General features: G+C 32.1%; 3 protein-coding genes across 5 annotated transcripts in view; 2 read left to right on the forward strand and 1 right to left on the reverse strand.

The window, feature by feature from the left end:
* Nucleotides 1-1,959: 1,959 nt before the first annotated feature.
* On the reverse strand, nt 1,960-4,416 carry LOC123708883 (protein Spindly-like). Its single transcript, XM_045659879.1, has 5 exons — nt 3,679-4,416; nt 3,508-3,599; nt 3,322-3,436; nt 3,079-3,205; nt 1,960-2,448 (listed from the first exon to the last, which is right to left on the reverse strand). Exons 1-5 carry the CDS (start codon nt 4,355-4,357, stop codon nt 2,241-2,243), a joined length of 1,221 nt encoding a protein of 406 aa, XP_045515835.1. The 5' UTR covers nt 4,358-4,416; the 3' UTR covers nt 1,960-2,240.
* An 836-nt stretch (nt 4,417-5,252) lies between these two features.
* Nucleotides 5,253-9,078, forward strand: LOC123714898 (39S ribosomal protein L19, mitochondrial). The gene is made up of 6 exons (XM_045669553.1): nt 5,253-5,420; nt 5,491-5,733; nt 6,437-6,579; nt 7,122-7,301; nt 7,527-7,681; nt 8,858-9,078. The coding sequence occupies exons 1-6, from the start codon at nt 5,357-5,359 to the stop codon at nt 8,988-8,990; spliced, it is 918 nt and encodes a 305-aa protein (XP_045525509.1). The 5' UTR covers nt 5,253-5,356; the 3' UTR covers nt 8,991-9,078.
* Nucleotides 9,079-9,590: 512 nt separating this feature from the next.
* The window catches only part of LOC123711730, a 181,602-nt gene continuing 173,061 nt past the window's right edge, over nt 9,591-18,131 (forward strand). For all 3 annotated transcript variants that reach the window (XM_045664460.1, XM_045664494.1, XM_045664486.1), the window contains exon 1: nt 9,591-10,043. The gene's annotated coding sequence lies outside the window, so the exon portion shown is untranslated. The remainder of the gene's footprint in view (nt 10,044-18,131) is intronic.

An 18,131-nucleotide genomic window follows, 5' to 3' on the forward strand; every position in this document is an offset into this window, starting at 1 on the left:
TACATTTATTTGTATACATAAATACAATTATGTCAATATTTTTTTCATCGCTTACTCAAGTAGGAGAGAAACAGATGTCAAACGCTGAGGCCAAATTGTGCCTCTTTGTCGCTCGTTTCGCGTTCTGCAAGCTTCAAGCCATAAACAGTGTTGCCAGATCAGAGGATTTCTCTCTAGAGTTAGGGGTTTCTCAAGCGTGTTAGGGGCAGAATAAGGGGAAAGAATATTTGAACGTGACAACTTCAATAGAAAATACTTATGGAATTTTTGCTTTTTCAAAAGAAAATATTAATTTTATGTTTGATAGATATTTTGTATGAATATAGAGAAGTAGGTAAATGGAAATCATGATTAAATTGATCAAGTTACATTTATTTGTACGCATAAATACAATTATGTCAATTTTTTATTTCATCGCTCACTCATGTAGGAGAGAGACAGATGTCGAACGCGAAGGCCGGTTGTAGCTCTTTGTCGCTCGTTCCGCGCTTAAATGTAACGCCTCATGAGTCATGTTTTTTTGTGCGTGCAACCGGCTCCATCGAATTATAAGACGTTGTCACGTCAAAACCATGCATATTAATTATCCTTTTACCTATTATTTTTTAATTAGCATGCGATAAGACTAGCAATATAAGAATACAAGTCAAGACTTCTCTCGCCAGCCGTAACTAAATTATGCGTATAAAATTACATAGCAATACAATTATTTATATGTAATCCACATAACAATTTATTACTTTAAGGCGGTCAAATACAAAAAAATTGTTTAGACATAAATAACACTTAGTCGTGAAGCTTTATATCTTCCAAAGAAATTTAGTTGGAGCCGTATCTCAGCCTGGTACCTCGTTAACACTCGTTAAAATGTTTAGAAAATTAAAAACGGCTTAATGTAGAAAGTTGCCAATACTTTTATTGTTTTTCGAAGTAATCTCCGTTCTTCTCTACACATCGTCACATTCGATGGAACCACTGAGAAAGGTAGTGGGCCCATTCTTCTTTAGGGGTCTCTTCTATGGTATATTTGTACGCGTTCACTGCATCTTCAGGGCTTGTAAAGCAAATACCTCGAATTTTATCTTGAGTACTTGGGAATAAATGAAAATCGCAGGGCGCCATGTCAGGACTGTATGGCGGCTGACTCATTATCTCGACACCTGCCATAGTCAAATATTCAACAGTCCGTTTTGCAGAGTGCGCTGAAGCATTGTCGTTGTGAAGGAGGATCCTGCTTCGAAGGCGCTGCTGTCGATTTTTTTTCCAAGACAATAGGCAAACAGCGATTGACATACCAGTCTGCATTAACTATCCTTCTTCTAGCACAACTGTCGCGATATGACCTTTCCGACCAAGGAATAAGGCAATCATCTTTTTTCCTTTACTTCTTCCCTCCTTTACCTTAGTTGGCTGATCCTCGAAAGAAAACACAAACTGAGCTGATTGTCTTTCATCACTTGTGACGATGTCATTTGAATACAGCATTTGAGTCACCGCCGTTGAACTTACCTAACATTCGGCGACACCAGTCCATGCCCTTCGCATGTTTTGGTCATCGGTATGGGGAATCCATCTGGTACAAAGCTGACGCCTAAACAATCCTGTAATATTTTTTGAACTTGACTCATACCAATGCCTAGACTTGCCCGTCTGCTGATCTCTTATCTTCCTCTATCATGCGTCGCACAGAACTGATGTTATCTTCAGTAGTCGCTGTTAAATGACCTCCCTCACGCGGATCATCATTGAGATTGCTTCGTCCACGCTTAAACTCGTCAACTAATTGTAAATAGTGGCACGAGATGGGGCTTCATTAAGAAATGCTAATCGCAGCCTATAATAGCTTTGTTGTTAAGTAAGCCCACAACAAGTCATAATAAATCATTGACCGAAAATTTTCTCGCGCATTTTCACGTGTAATAAGAGTTTTAAATTTGCGGCCAATTCAAAAAAGACAAATAAATTCAATAAGTATATTAGTAGTTATGTAGTAATATAAGGTTACCAAAGAGTTCTAAAATTGAAATTCAAAATTTTTTTTATTAGCAATGCATTTAACTGGCCAGTTCTAAACATTTTTAGTGTTACCCACATATAATTTTTCAGGTTCGTTGTTATGATAAATATGAAGATGACAAGCTTTTAGAAATGGAGCCAAGTTTTTCAGGGCATAAAATGAGTATACATATTGATAGCTTTAAGTCATAGGTGTCATTAAATTTATTGGAACCTTTTAACCATCATTTTATTTTTTTCATGTCACTTTTTGAGTATTGCCGATCTGTGCAATTTATAATTTTGTCTGACCAATCCACTTGAGATGATTGTTTATTTGTATCTATGGTCTGTAGGGTCACCACTCGGCGCAGTTCACGAATTTGCGCGGCACTAGCCAATTGTGCAGCCCCTTTAGCCAATACATTAGCGCGAAGTTGTTCCCGTTCTGTTCTGAAATTTATCGGACATTACAAATTGTTATAAATATTATCTAAAATTTGTATACTGAGAACCAATTATTCATCAGGTTAGGCATAACTTCAACATGTTCCAAAAAAAAGGTGTGAGAAAAGGTTACATTCTGTCTTCTACACTATTCAACATATATGGCAAATATATCATATGAAAGACAATGAATAATTGGGGTAGAGTTTCTCTGCAAGCAGAAAAAAATTAATAAACATACAATATGCCGACAACACCATTCCTCTGTCAACATACATGGAGAAGATGTAGCTATATGCCAACAACCCATCATTTCGTACCTTGCTTACACAACCTTGCGTAGGGTCAGCAGGAAAATAGAGAAGGTCATCAGTTACCTACCTTTCAGTTTTCAATAGATTACACTTCGGAGAATGCTCCTAGGACCTACTTCACCTGATTCCATTATCCCTATTCTAACAATGCTTTTCTAAGAGCACATTGGAGTTTTAACATGCCCATATCAATCATTTGAAAACAGTATTACATAGGTTATAGACGGGCTTGCCATCCAATAGATTGCATCTTACTTAACATCGTATATGTATATATTGTGGCCCAATAGTTCTGTATAAACAAAAAAACATTTAAACTTACTTTAAATGAGCAATAATTCCAGGTTGCCAATATGAGAATTCGCACAGCTTACATAAACCTTGATTTATTTCACTCCACTGATTTTCACATTTTGCTTCCAGCTTAGCAATTCGATCTTCATAGCTTTCTGTAATATTATATTAGATAAAATCAATCAATAATACAGAACATATCAACATTTCTTTTTTTGTATTTTTATCTAACTATAGAAAAAATACATTGGGTTTTAACATAATAATTTACCAATAAGTTCTCTATCATATTCTGAGGTAGTACCAGCTTGTTGGATCCAAATTGTTTGCTTCTCATGAATAAGAGCTTCAGCCTCTGCTTGTTTATTAACTAAATCCCGACGAAGCTTAAAAAAATCATTAATCTGTATAGTATTCATGTGTTTCGTGTAAAACATACTAATTCTAAGGAACTTACTCTTGCATTTGTTTGTTTCATTTGAATAAGATTTTTAGCCATATCCTGTCTTTTGTCTTCAACTTCTGCAAATACTGAATTTCCTTTTGTGGCTGTAACAGAAATATTAAAGAAAATTAAAAATACACAATATAATAAAGTAATAATAATATAATGTAGTCTAACAATAACCATGGGGCTGTAGATCAACAGAATGAACTTGGTGAAGCAATGCCTTGGCTGCTGCAAGTTCAGCTAAGGCAAAAGCTTCTCTCTCCTTAGCTTCATGCTTTTCCTCCCGACTAATAGCAGTGCCTGCACGTAATTCACTTATTTCTAATAGTAATTCTTCAATTTTTGATTGCCATGAAGAAATTTCACATTTCGATTCCTCAAGGGTAGCTTTAGCTACTACTGAATCAGTTGTAGCAGAGGACAACTTGTTACGAATTTCATCAATTTCCTTGGTATCACATTTCGGTAATTGATAAGATGTTACGGGTTCTTCCTCCCTAAGAAGAGAATTTTCTTGTTCCAATTTCTTAATTTCAACGTTATTTTGTTCGTTTATTTGTGCAGATTCAGATATCAACGACGCTATTTTATCCCGAAGAATTGCTACTCGAGAAAGCAGTTCATTTTTACGTTTTTGTTCTTCTAAATGGTAAGTTTCTAGATCAGCATTCAGTTGACTTTCTACTCCGAGTGCCGTTTGATAACTTCTTCTAATATCAGCCAAATCTTGCTTTTTAACGTTTAAATTGTTAAAAAGGGTATCGTATCGTTTTTTGAGAAGTACATAACATTCATTCATTTTTACACCTGATAATTCTGCTGACTCTGATTTATTAAAAAGTGTCGAATTATTCATAGTTATAATACTAATATATGAAATACTTGGCTTTCTTTCGAATCTAACAAACTGATGTCATTAATTTTTTTAATATTATTGAGTCATAAGTTATCACGACGTAAAATAAATTCAATTCAATTCTTGTTGAATAAATAATAAATTAATCCGGTATGAACACAAATTCAAATTTCAAATTTAAGATAGTTGACAAACCACAGAAGAGAAATCTTATATACTAGAGTAAGCAGTAATGTCAACATCCAACTATCCACACAGTCTAGAGAAATCTTAATCCACATAATACGTATTATGTGGAAACTAGCCTTTATTGCAATTTGCAATTATAATTCTAGACTGGTTTATGTGGACTGCGATAAGTGTAATATAGATAGATTGGGTGTAAAGATAAAGAGATAGATCGATATAAATATATAATGTACTCTATGATACATAATTTCATTGGCTTAAAGGTCTGGTTACCAGGCCATAAAATTAAAAAAATATATATATTTTCATACACTTCAGTGTTGCCAGAAGAGGGGATTGCCCCCTAGATTTAGGGGTTTCTCAACCGAGTTACGGACAGAATAGGGGGAAAGTATATTTGGGGGTTTTTTTTAGGGAAAGATTCAAAAACTCGTCAAATAACGTTCCTGATTTTGGAACTAAAGTACAAACACATCGTAACAATAGGATGCGTGTGGTTAACCGTACTAAATGTATATTCGTTTAATAAAAACCGAATAAAACTAAAACCTGTCAAACCATTTTCTATTACAGATACTTTGCGTAATGCCTTTTATTTCTCATTTGGCCCATGCCACCATCCGCTTGGTGCATGCATCCCAGGGGATTTCTGGGGGGAATCAAATTAGTCTAGGGATACGGCGCTGAGACCATCTGGCAACACTGATAGACTTTTGAGTTTTGAGTACATTGTTATTACTACATCAATTTACAATTACTATTATTTAAATAATGTTAAAAACTAATTAGGTGAATGAAGTAACTGCAAAAATGTCTCTTGTTTTCCGTAAATCATTTGATTTATTTAAAACAGTAAAATGGATATTACGGAAAGGTTAGAATTTCAACAATTCAAACGAGAGATTACAACTACATAATTTTTGTAATGAAATTGATATTTTTAGATATACGTGCATGTCTGTCGTCGCTACCTGAGAAAGTTGAAAAAATAAATGCAGTTGAAGTAGAAATAACTCGGACAGGACGACGACCGCGGTCGCAGAACCCAATGCTTGAATACAGGCATATTTATCCAGAATTTTTACCTGATCCTAACCCGAATTGGCGTAACAGTTTGAGAGAAAAACTTGAAAGAGCAGATATGCTTGAGAGAAGAAAGCAAATTGATATACCAGAATTCTATGTTGGTAAGAAATCACATATAATCATATACTGAATTAGGAGTATTTGCTGGCTGATATTGGCTGAAAAAAAAAATATCATTCAGTATGATTATAAGAAATATTTGAATTAATATTATATATGAGAGTATGTTTGTAATGGAAAAATATAATAAATTTTGAATCAATTAAATGAATCTTTCACCTTGGTAAACTGGCAAAAACATATATATATGGCTATATTATATTTAAATAATAGAAAACCAATAAAAAATTAAGTTTCCAGTTTCACCTGTGTTAATTTAAGCACTTTTCATATTAGGGTAAATTCCCCTTTTCTTGTTGTGTTATATTATATAGCCTAAAGACGTCCTTGTTCAATGAACTTCCAAAAGAAAAGACATTTTCTTTTCAACCATCAAATTGAGTTCCTTAGATAAGTCACCCAATCAAACACACTAATTGTCAGTTCTAATATATTAGTATCTTGCAAAAAATTTGCAATATCTTCTAAGATCATAAGAGATTTTGCAAAATTACCTACCAACTACCATTAAAATATTCATCTTAGTTGTACAAACCTAAGCCACTCTCTACTGGGAAATGAGCTATCTCAAAATTAAAAAAATCAAATATAAATTTTTTAAAGGCATTTATAAAACCTTGCTTTTTACAAAATTATCTTATATTGTGTATAGTTTTAACATTTAATCACTTTATACAATTCTAGGTTCTATATTAGCAGTAACCATATCAGATCCACATGCTCAAGGGAAAACAAACAGATTTGTAGGAATATGCATTGAACGTAAAGGTTGTGGTTTAAGGGCAGAGTTCACCTTGAGAAATGTTGTAGATAATCAAGGTGTTGAGGTAATTAAATTATACTTTAATTTTAATAAAAAAAGTGGCTTTTAGTTCTGAGTTTAACAAAAACAAGGTCAGACACCATAAAATTAAAAGAATAATATTTGAAGCATGTAATTCTGCTTGGATTGTTAATATGGCCATTCTAAACATAGAACTCCTAACATAAGATAGCAATTAGTATTTATAAAATAAAATAAATAAACTTCCTTCATATCAAGTAAATAGTAAAACAAGATTCGGGATTTTGGGATTAGGATGTGAGGTCACACTTTGCATCTTCTACCACAGAGGGTGTTCGGATTAAAACCTGCACCTGAGTTTTAACACGTCGTGACGTCGAGGCAGAATACAAAATTCCTTCCTCGATGCCTGCCGTTCCACGACTGAACGTTGTTCAAGGCGATTTTAGCTGCGCACGACCGCTATGTGGAACCAGCTGCCTACTAAAGTATTTCCGAATCAATTTGACCGGCGGCGGTATCACTTAACATCAGATGAGCCTCCTGCCCGTCTGCCCCATATTATAAAAAAAAATCTTTTTAAAGGTACGTTATGAATTGTATGATCCTACAATACAAACAATTCAAGTATTACGTCTTGAGAAGAGACTGGATGACAAGTTGTATTATCTTAGAGATGCTCTCCCAGAATACAGCACATTTCCTGTTGACATGGATCCTGAAATTTTACCAGAAGGGACCGCGGTACCAGTTAATCCGGTTCAGGTATGTAATTTCAAGTTGTACTGTCTCATTTGAATGAATTAATCCGACTTATAAATTCATTTTTATTTGAAATAATGTTTATTTTAATTACATTAATTTATAATGTTTTTTTTTATGAAACAGAATAGTAGCTATATTATTCTATTACATAATCTTTATATTTTATATTATCTTATTATACCTGTTGTTTTAACAATTTTTTTACAATACAACTTAAATTTTTAGGTAAAATTAAAACCTAGACCATGGCTGGAAAGATGGGAAAGGCAGGAACTAAAAGGTGTATCCAATATTGAAGAACACTTAAAAGAAAAAGATAGAGTAAGAAGAGAATTAAGAAAGACTCCATGGGAAAAATATGACCTCATGAAACAGTACAGGTAAACATAATCAGCATCTTCTTCAATTACACAATACATTTCTGAAGGTTGGCGCCGCACCACTTCTTCCGCTCCCCTGTCTTTGTCAAGCCTCTGCGCATTATTTTATTATGCATCTGGGTGATGGTAAGACCGTTAATGGTCACCCAGGCTCAGAGGCATTTAATTTGTACAGTGAGTAGGGGATTGGTCTTAAGATCCGGTGCTCAACTCACTCATTGTGACAGGGAACCAAAGTGTATAAACTCGCCCCCTATTTCTAGATTTTTCAGTTCACCTGTGTGTGTGAGTTTTCCTGAGATCACTTTAGTTTGGAATTTATTTATTTGTAGAATAAACTTCTCACTTTCTGTTTGCATTCTCTGAATTAGTATGGTTATGCCATGTTCACACACAAGGGTGATGTCATCTGCATACCTAAGCTTGCTTTTACTCCACCCATCCAACTAGGGCTCTTCGCATTATGTTTTTCCTATATATATTTAACAATTATGGGGATAATATGCAGCCTTGCCGCACATTCCTATTTTGTGTATTATTGGATTGGCAATCATATGATTAATACTCACCACAATGTGGCAGTGAGGTACAGATCCAGAAGTTAATATTATTATAATAGATAACTAAGTGTATATGTATCATATATAAAAGGGTGCTACTAAAAACAGAAATTTGGATACTGGAGTTTTTACAAAAGTATTTAATTTGAACATAGTACATTGTGATGTCTTGCAAAAAGTAATCCACTTTAATTTAAAAAAAATATATAAAGTGAGCATATATAATGTCTTTAAAGAATAGTATGGATGTGTGTTTATTTTTAGAAGCGGTATCTTTATATTTTGTTTCTTTAAATTAGTTTTAGTCATTTTCAAATATCATTTTATCGGTCTCTATAAAATGATATTTAAAAATGTTCAAGTGGATAAATTTAAACATGATATCATGCATTTAAGTGAATATTTTAAGAGTTATTGCCAGATAACTAATTAATGCAGACAAAATATATTTCATGCAACTGATGGGGTAGCTTGTTTCTACTTACTAATACTACATGTTCATCATCCAGTATAACAGTTTAGGTTTTATTTAACCCATATATTGTTAATAACCAAGATCCATGCGATAATTATGTCGAAACATAAATAACAACAGTTCTCTATTTATTTGTTTTAGAAAAACTGTACCGATCGAGGACCAAAATGAAATATGGGGTGAAGTTTACAATCAATTACAGCAAATGAGGATGTCTACAAAAAAAACTGCTCGGAAACGAGTAATTACAGCACCAAAATCCCAGCTTGGATAAATTATGTTTTAAGAATAAAATTGTCGTTTTCGTATTTCAATAGTAATTTAGTAAAAACTAATAAATACGTGCCTTATTATTAATTCCATTGATTCTGTATCGACTTATCATCTATTTTAATATGCTCAATTTGTGAAATAATATATTATAGACCAATTATTGCCAGTACTTAGACTACAAACTATGACTCCCGCTTGTTTTCAATCTTGGGCTAAGTTAACTTCAATTTGTTATCGGCAATTTGAGGACGACTAAGCTGCGAATCTGATACCACCAAACGGACTATCAATTAAATAAAATTACAGATAATTAGGAATGTTTAAAACATTTTACAAATGAAACTCAAAAATACTTAATACGATAAATAAATAAACGTTTATCAAAAATAAAAATTTCGAACTTTATTTTATTGGTTAAAGAAAAGTACTTTTGCTTGGACTGGATTTTTTACTATGAAACTAATGTGTATTACATGTAACATGATATTAATATGATTAACAATAAATACATTATTTAATATTTATCTATCCTCAGATTAGTAAAGAAGTTCATTTATTCAAAAATTCATTCTGTGCAGTTATACAAACATAAAAGCTGATAATGATAAACATTGTTATAACTACATAATATCTCTTTTTGCATTAGGATGGCGTTAGAAAATAAGGAATCTACATGTTTTTTTCATTTGGTACTTCGAGGTTCGAGGTTGATAGTAGGTAGGTAATTTGTATTTCAGAATGAAAGGGGTTGTCATTCAAGTCAATAATCAAAACTGATACCTGTCATATATCTCTGAAAAGGTCATTCGTCAAGTTATGGTTGGAACTTAGAAACAATATTGAACGTAACAAAACGAACGAACTAATTAAAAACTTTTCATAATAATACAGATCGCCAAAAATTGTTATAGGCCGTTCCTAAGAAGTAGTAGAATATATCAGTGAGTACTAAAAAGTGTTGTAGTATGTGTAATAGTGAATTACCTCGATAATATTCAGTGAAATATGTGATGTTCATTGATCACTCCCCTGCATTCTTTACACCTGTCGCCGGGTATGTTACATTATTTATATGTTAAGTACATGATTTTATTTTTATTGAACACTACACATGCAGAACATCAAAAAAACTTATCCTTTACTACGCCGAATGGAGTATGAAAACTACATTGATTTATTGATTTGCTCGTTTTTTCCGTATTGTGTTGAAAAGTTACTGTGGTAAATTATATAGGTTTAATGTTAATCAAGGCAAAAAAATTATAAGAGAGAACCCTTGAAATATTTATAGTATGCTAATGTTTTGTACAAAAGTAGCTCAATATTGTACTGAATTGAACTTGAATTGATATACATATCTGTTTAGGTTGAGAGAAAATTAACTTGTTACAGGTTAGGGTTTTAGATTTCTTGTCTTAGACTGATAAGAATCTTTCATATACAGAAGGGACTTCATCTTGTCATAAGGACTGTAACTTTTAGAGGTCAAAGAATTAAAAAATGTATTGTTTTGAGAAGCTTTAATTTGTACTGAAAAATGTATTAAATGAAAATAAATATAAATAAGAGTCTAGGTATTGTATTAAGAAAAATAAGCTCATACATAAAAAGTTGAAGCAGCAATGTTTTTTTTAATAATTTAAACTAATTGTATTTAGTAAATAAAAGGTTTTATCAGAGAGCTAAGAAAAAGAAGAGAGTCTGTATTCTTATGTATATACCTGTTAATAATTTACAGATTTGAACTATTCATTCAGGTTCTTTTTTTGTTTAATAATATCTCGAGTCCTAATATAAATTAGAGCTTATTTTAATTAAATTATGATAATAAATTTTATGATAAAAAATATGTCATTTACACAAAATCTAAAAAATACTATAATCAAGCTAGCTATACTATCTAGTATGACTTTTATACACAATGTTATATTGTGTATACTTATGAGTGACTTAGTGAATACTTATAAAATATACAGTAGCTATTGTGTTTTTTTTAATTGGTATATTTAAAAATATAAATCATCATAGTCACTTAGTCTTTTTTTTAACTTAAGTAAGGGCTGTATAACAGAACTCATATTTTGTTATAAATCTCTTTTATTTCTCCATAATTTGTTCTTGGTGATCTAACGGTCCTTGATCTAAACAAGGGTTCAAATTATTATGGATTATTTACAGTTGTTCGCTCAAGGGTTCATGAGCTTTAAAGGAAATGTGGACCTATTTTGTATAGTTGTTATAATTTTACAACCGTGGTTTAATCACATTGATTAAATGTATTGTTCGTATAATTAAAAAAATATTAAATATTATTTAATAATGTAGTGTGCAGTTGAATCCCAGCTTATGCCAATCATTTAAATACATAGTTCCTACCTAACAAATCTGAAAATGTGTCCAGTGAGTTATGCCCTAAGAAGAGGTTTCGGGACTTCATACAGCCATTAGAGTACATTAGAGTATGGCAAGAGGCTCATTCTCATTATAATACATTGATTTTAATGTTCAAACATATATTTTCTTTTTCCAATGTTGTATGGTAGCTTTACAGTTTAGTGAGTACTTTACTTTAAAGTTACCCGCTTTTTGCAGGTAAAGGGTGTGTAATTTAGAGGTAGTTATTGCATTTACAGCATAATAATACTGGTACCAGCAATCAAGAAGCTATGCACTCTCCCGCTGATAGCTTCTTCGACTAAATACCTCGAAGTTCGCGTCATTTTTCCTTTTAATGAATGTTATGAATGCGGAGATCACGCCTTTACATATTATAGTTTAATACTATATAAAGGCTACTACTCTTCTCTTATATCACACTCTCCTTAAAGCCTCAGCTAGCATCGGGATACTGGGCGTTAACATAACGAATGACGTTCAGTTTTGCGGTCATTTGGAAGAAAAGGCTAAGAAGCGTAGGTGCTTAGAAAGGCGAGACGGTACTTCAGCCCGGGCCACCGCTAGCAACTATAAAGCGCAAATTCGGCCCCACAAGGAATACTGTACTCACCTCTTGGCAGGAGCTCCCCAGTACCAGCTCATTCCGCTTGACCGTATTCAAGGAAGAGCGATTCGAATCGTCGACGACCAGTCGCGTTCCGAAGAGATGTGAGATCTATCTGCATCTTCTATCCCATTTACCATAGAGAGTGTTAAGAGGAGTTTTTCGGACTAATACCTGCAGCTGAGTTTCATCATCGGACCTCAAGGCAGAATACAAAATACCATCCGTATCACCTTGACGTCCGTCGTTCCACAACTGAGCGTTTCTTAATGCAATTTATGCCGCACACCACTGAAGTATTTCCGTACCAATTTGACTGCCCTTAGTCCTTCAAGAAAAGCGCTGACTCCTCTTGCCAGTTTGTCTTCTATAGCATAAAAAACAAATATAAATACAGCAATCATTTATTACATATACGTAATCAAAAAGAAGTGGATGCGCGGTCCGTTACACTTATGTGGGGTACCCTAAGAGGCTGTTCGGTAACATAAGATTTATAAGTTAGTATTAATATATTTTCACATGTCAATTCAAGTCCGTAATTGAGATATATAGGTGTAGCAGTTGCCAAGTTGAGACATGGATAATATACTCACAAGTATACCCTATTAGGTACACCATTTACGTTGTACTCTTATTTATATTTTCTAAACAGTTTTAGTAATTTTCTATAAATTTATCAATCAATCTAAAACAATTCATAGTATGACTAGTTACGTGACGTAATGTAGGCCTATGTAATATGCAAATGACATTTGCCTTTCCTGATAAATTGGCTTGGCTTTCTGATATGGGAACGGAAGCTTGAAAGTGATTTATTTCGGCTTCAACGAAACTAAATGGCATTTCAAAATGATTCCTATATTTTAAAGTTAACTTTGTAACTAAGTTAACTATTATATCAATAAACTTAGAATATCCTATATAATAATATTAATTGAATTCTGACTTTTAATAAGTTTATCAGCCTTCTGAAACCTCTGAATTAAGAGTTTTCAAATCTTTTTCAAAACGGCAGTTTTAGTTATTCGGAAACCCAATGTTATCCGTATACACAAAAATCTGTTTTTATCCTCTCTATACTCTACACGAATATTGGTTAGTCATAACTTGATGTTGTTTCAAAATTCTTAAGACAATATCGTAATTCAGTTTTGATGAATTCGTAATCATCATTATTGCAAGTGAACAAAGGAGCTGCTTAACAAAATGTGCGTGATAGACACATTGATTTCGTGTTCGCTTGAATCATGGAAGGTTTGCAAAGAATATTGCGATAACATTTTGACTTAAAACGTGTTCATTGTACCTATACCTAAATAGTTGCTGCTATTAAAAATATAATTTGGTGCGTTAAGGCTGTGAAAACCACTTATGTTGAATGCCTATCACTGGACTCACATGAATGCTTAGTTCTTAATTACAAAGAAATCGTTTTAGTACTCTATATAGGACGATTAAAATATTAATATGTATATTTCGTATACATTTCCATTTAATAAATGATATTTGGTAGTTATTAAGAAAGCATCGAATTTATATAAAATAAATAAGTCTGCATCTAATTAGTAACAATTTTAATGACAATTGCGGATGTGTTTAAAACTTTACGGATATTATGTAAATATTAGCTGGGCTTATATAATTGGTTAAAATTTGTCGAACAAAGGAAGTGTACTGGAGTGATTAATTATGGCTGTATATTCTCACATTTGAAATAAATTAATTTAATCTTATATAATAAGGTTATGTACGAAGATAAAAATATAACACATCTATATATGTTCTCGCTATTTTCATCTTGTATTGATTTTACTTTGAGGTGTATGTACTTTTTATTACCTTTAAATACATAGACATACCTATACATGTGTTCAAATAATAACATTTAACTTTTTTCCTCAACCGGCACATAAAATACCGAGCCAACAGAGCTTTTGTGATTAATATCAAATTTATCTATAATTTAGTTATGTAATGAATATTTAGATTGCATTTGCATTCGCACACAAACTTTCATGCGACCAACACATGAGATTCGTAGCGCATATAACATGTTCATTGTACAGTTTAGAAAGTTAAAATAAATAGTTCAAATATAACATAAAATGAAATTTCTTGTTATTTATTTTTTATTCGATTTTAATATTGCGTTAACGTTGCATGCATTTAATTAATAAATGTTTTCGGTAAATATAACAGAGGGGTGACTGATAGGGCTGCACTGCTGTGCCTTATTGCTTTGTATAGCTTCATTCGGTAATTAAAATTAATGCAAACCTTTATTGGAAATCTAGTTATTTTTATTCAGTATTCGCGGAATCATGTGTTCCCTGGGGTGGACACATGGCTGTTGAACAGATTTCAATAGTTCTAGTGATTTCTGTGCTTTTATATTAAAATACTAAATGTTTATCGTTCGAATAAGATTCTATTCGTTTGATAAATTCACATAGATCTGGTAATACTCTAACTCGATAGAACCCTGAGTGTTTATTTATTATTATTGTAATTGTTAGTTCTAAGTACAAGAACATTTACAATATTACAAATTTGAGATATACAATATACATATATCAGCAACAAATTGTAAGAATAGTTTGTCGCTAATAATAATTAGCATCAGAAGGTAAGGTTTCAAAACTAAAACCTAAATGTAAACAACCACCAATGTAAAAGTGGATGCAATAAATGAGGTTTCCTGATTGAGTCTGTGCTTTTAAATATCGCTTGAATCTAAGAGAGGGTATAACCCAAACAATACATACTTCCTACCTCATGGTCAAGTTAATGTATATAACAAAAACAGCTCGCTCTTCCTTTCATCAATTACTCTATAATGTTACGTAGTATTAACTTCCATGTTCATCAAACACGATCGATAAACCTATGTTTTACAGTGTCAAGCAATACTAGGTACTAGGTAGTCGTTTAGCATACGATGTTTCATTTCGATGTCGTCGCAATCTCTCATCTCTCACGATTTTCCGGCTTTCTATACAATTCCTTTAAAGGGTGCCTTGGCTGTTCCTATGCGGGTCAGCGCTATCAAGTGTGCAGATTTAAATGTTAACTTTTACTTGTATTTTTGAAGTTTTCCTAAATAAATTAACGTACCGTAAACGTGAAAGTGAGTTTATGGCACCACTTCAATAGTAACCATGGGTGGATCACAGAAACGCAGAAAATAATAAAAATCTTTTACAATTTGTTTTAATGGCAAGCAAATTTTGAATTATAAGCGTCTATATAACTCTAGAGGTTTAAAACAAATGTTAAAATTTTAAAATAGGTAGGTAAGGTATAAATATGCGGAATATTTACCTATTGCACAGTGTTTGTCATCAAAATCACGTCTTCAGTATCAGTCAAGGTGAACATTTTATCAGTTGGTTCCCACGCCTTTGACCATTCTCACACGATCCTCAAAATCAATATAAAGAAGAGGCGAAAGGTATCTAAATAAATGGTATCTTTGATGCTTCTTTTAAAACTTATTATTCGGCTAAAGTGACGCTGCGGGAGTCGAAACACAATTGATTTCTATCCACGAGGTCAGGCTATTTTAACGCTTTAACTTATTGTATATTTAACTTAAACCTATACAAAAAAGAGAATAAGTTTATTAAAAGATTGTATACTGAACCTGTTTTATATTGTTTCATGGCGTTTCTATTGGTCACTATATACGAACAATATATAACATCAAAAGTCAAAACGTAAAGGTTTTGATATTTTATACTGTATGTATAATGTATCATATTTAATATATGCAACGAGGCAAATTAAGTAATTCAGTTTAATATAGGTAAACATTTATCTGTGATATTGTTTTTATTATAAGTATAAAAAGCCTAGTTAAACAACTTCCCTTTCAGTAAAAGTTAGTTACATCATTTGAAAATCATATTGCGACTCATTATAAAATAGTTTCATAACATGGCATGTTTATAAAGGTTGTTAATGTTAGCCACTGTAATGCTAAGTAATATATCGTTAAACATGTCGGGTTGTTTGTAAATAAACCTCTCTAATATTATGTATGTATGATGTAACAATTGCTCTTAAATAGAGGTTAAGATTTAGACAGACATTAATTAATATTTTTTATAACTATATAGATGTTGGTCCTTATCGTCCAAGTTCGTTAACCTACCCAAAGTCGTCATAGGTTTTTAATTGAATTAATATGATTTAAATTAATTAAAATGATGTTGGGATGGTACTCGAGTTTAATACATGATACATGATGGAAATAACTAACTTCTCAGAGAGGTCTTGCGGTCCTTTAATAGTGTGTAAACTTAAGATGGATATGTCATTATTATGTCATGTGTATAAAAATAAACATAAATAGGTACGATAACGAAACGCACAAATAATTTCAATATTATATTATTTTCTACAAATGATATCAATTTATTTTAAAAGTATGTTTTAACTGAGAGCACAGCAAATTTTCTATTTACTGGAAACACAATTAAAGTTGCGATGCTATCGGGCGTTTCTTTAGTGTTTGAAAAGGTTAAAATCGATAGTAGAAAGTGCATGAAGAGTATTGGAGCGAAAGTAGATCTCATGTAGGTGTATGTTTTGTACAAATCACGAGTAATGACCCGCCAGTGAAACTGTCCTGTGTCAATTTTATAACTTTAATGAGATGAATTTATTTGCGACTTAGAACTTTCTCGATTAACTAACGAGGTAGTAGGTAGAACATTGTCGTTTATGAACAACTTATTTTGAACAGAAGATAAATTTGATATTTTATCATAGAAAACGAATTCCGAATGTGTATTGTCGGAACTCATCACATCATTATTTTACGACGTACTTTCGTAGGAAGTCTACTAACATAGAACCTCTGCTAATTACAGTTTTGCTGGAAATTATAAGCGTAGTAGTTAGTTAACTGGTGGTCTTGCATGCACTTTAAATTCGAAAATGTCGCTCTTGATTCTAGCTTTGATTTGACTCGGCCGTTGTCATGGCAACACGCTGTCGCTTGGCTTATTTATTGAAGGGGCATTTTATTTGATATTGAGCCTGGCTAATAAAATTAAGGATTTTATCAAAGGAAGGATCTTTAGGGGCGAGGTGTTGCCCCTTAATACTACTAGGTATTATATTGATATTTACGTTAATATTTTACTATTATTGAAAAGGTTCTACTGAAATGAAAATAATATTGTTTTAGTTTGATGCTTTAAAATAAAACCAGAAGTTTGTTAGCATGGAGAGTAAAGTTCGGAGACTAGACTTCTATAAATATGTAGTTATAAATTTTAATAATTGTAAGTAATGTAATATGATTACTTCATTAAAAAAATGCATTTTCATTTATAACAGAACTTATGGCTGGACTAGGTAGTTAAATACGTTTTGGTTATTATTCGGCATAGCTTATTTAAAAGTAGAACAGCTTTGAATGATTTAAAAGTTGTAAATTTCTGAATTATGTATTTAGGTAAACCACAGATAACTGTTTAACACTTTTATGGATAACTAACAATCATGAAATATTAAAATAATTTCTTGGTTAACGTAAAGCTATTTATTAAGTGAAGAACACTGCATTATTGACGCTTTTCACTAATGCATATAAATGAAATAGGTTTTCAAAGTTTGACATACTTAAGAAATATAGATGTGTATGCTTTTTAAAGTGAAACGAAATTTTAGATTTTCAAATAAAGTTAATACAGATATAAGTATCGGTAATATTATTTGCTAAACTTGAACTGTCCTTCAGCTCTTAGCTTAGATAGCTATATACAAATATCCCTTGGGTAAAGGAGACTTTAATAATAATATGCAAAAGTAATAATAGTATCCACTGAGGACTCTGTTTCTGTTATAAAGTAAAAACAGAGTTGTATAAATACTGTAGAATACAGTACGTGTTCTAACTTAACTAACGTTTACTGCGCTTGTTTAATATCTAAGTTGCTATGAAAAGTTCTTATGGTCTGAAGGAGTTAAGAATCGTCGAAGTCAAAAAACATTATTACAACATTACTTTTAAGATTACCGTTTACTTACTTTAAGATTTTTAGTTACGATTTATACAATTTTCTGATAGTTTTCGCGGTATAGAGCCAGACCTTAAATTGCATTACATATATTTATAAGAATGGGGTT

Source organism: Pieris brassicae, chromosome 1 (assembly GCF_905147105.1).
Source record: "Pieris brassicae chromosome 1, ilPieBrab1.1, whole genome shotgun sequence".
Taxonomy (NCBI): domain Eukaryota; kingdom Metazoa; phylum Arthropoda; class Insecta; order Lepidoptera; family Pieridae; genus Pieris; species Pieris brassicae.

Bases quoted from the DNA above. Each gene is read 5' to 3' on its own strand.
- LOC123708883 (XM_045659879.1), bottom strand. From the start codon at position 4,357: ATGAATAATTCGACACTTTTTAATAAATCAGAGTCAGCAGAATTATCA. The intron at 3,600-3,678 runs GTTATTGTTAGA...TTTCTGTTACAG, and splicing joins TGTTGATCTACAGCCCCATG to CCACAAAAGGAAATTCAGTA. The intron at 3,206-3,321 runs GTAAATTATTAT...ATAATATTACAG, and splicing joins ATATGATAGAGAACTTATTG to AAAGCTATGAAGATCGAATT.
- LOC123714898 (XM_045669553.1), top strand. From the start codon at position 5,357: ATGTCTCTTGTTTTCCGTAAATCATTTGATTTATTTAAAACAGTAAAA. The intron at 6,580-7,121 runs GTAATTAAATTA...ATCTTTTTAAAG, and splicing joins TAGATAATCAAGGTGTTGAG to GTACGTTATGAATTGTATGA. The intron at 7,302-7,526 runs GTATGTAATTTC...TTAAATTTTTAG, and splicing joins TACCAGTTAATCCGGTTCAG to GTAAAATTAAAACCTAGACC.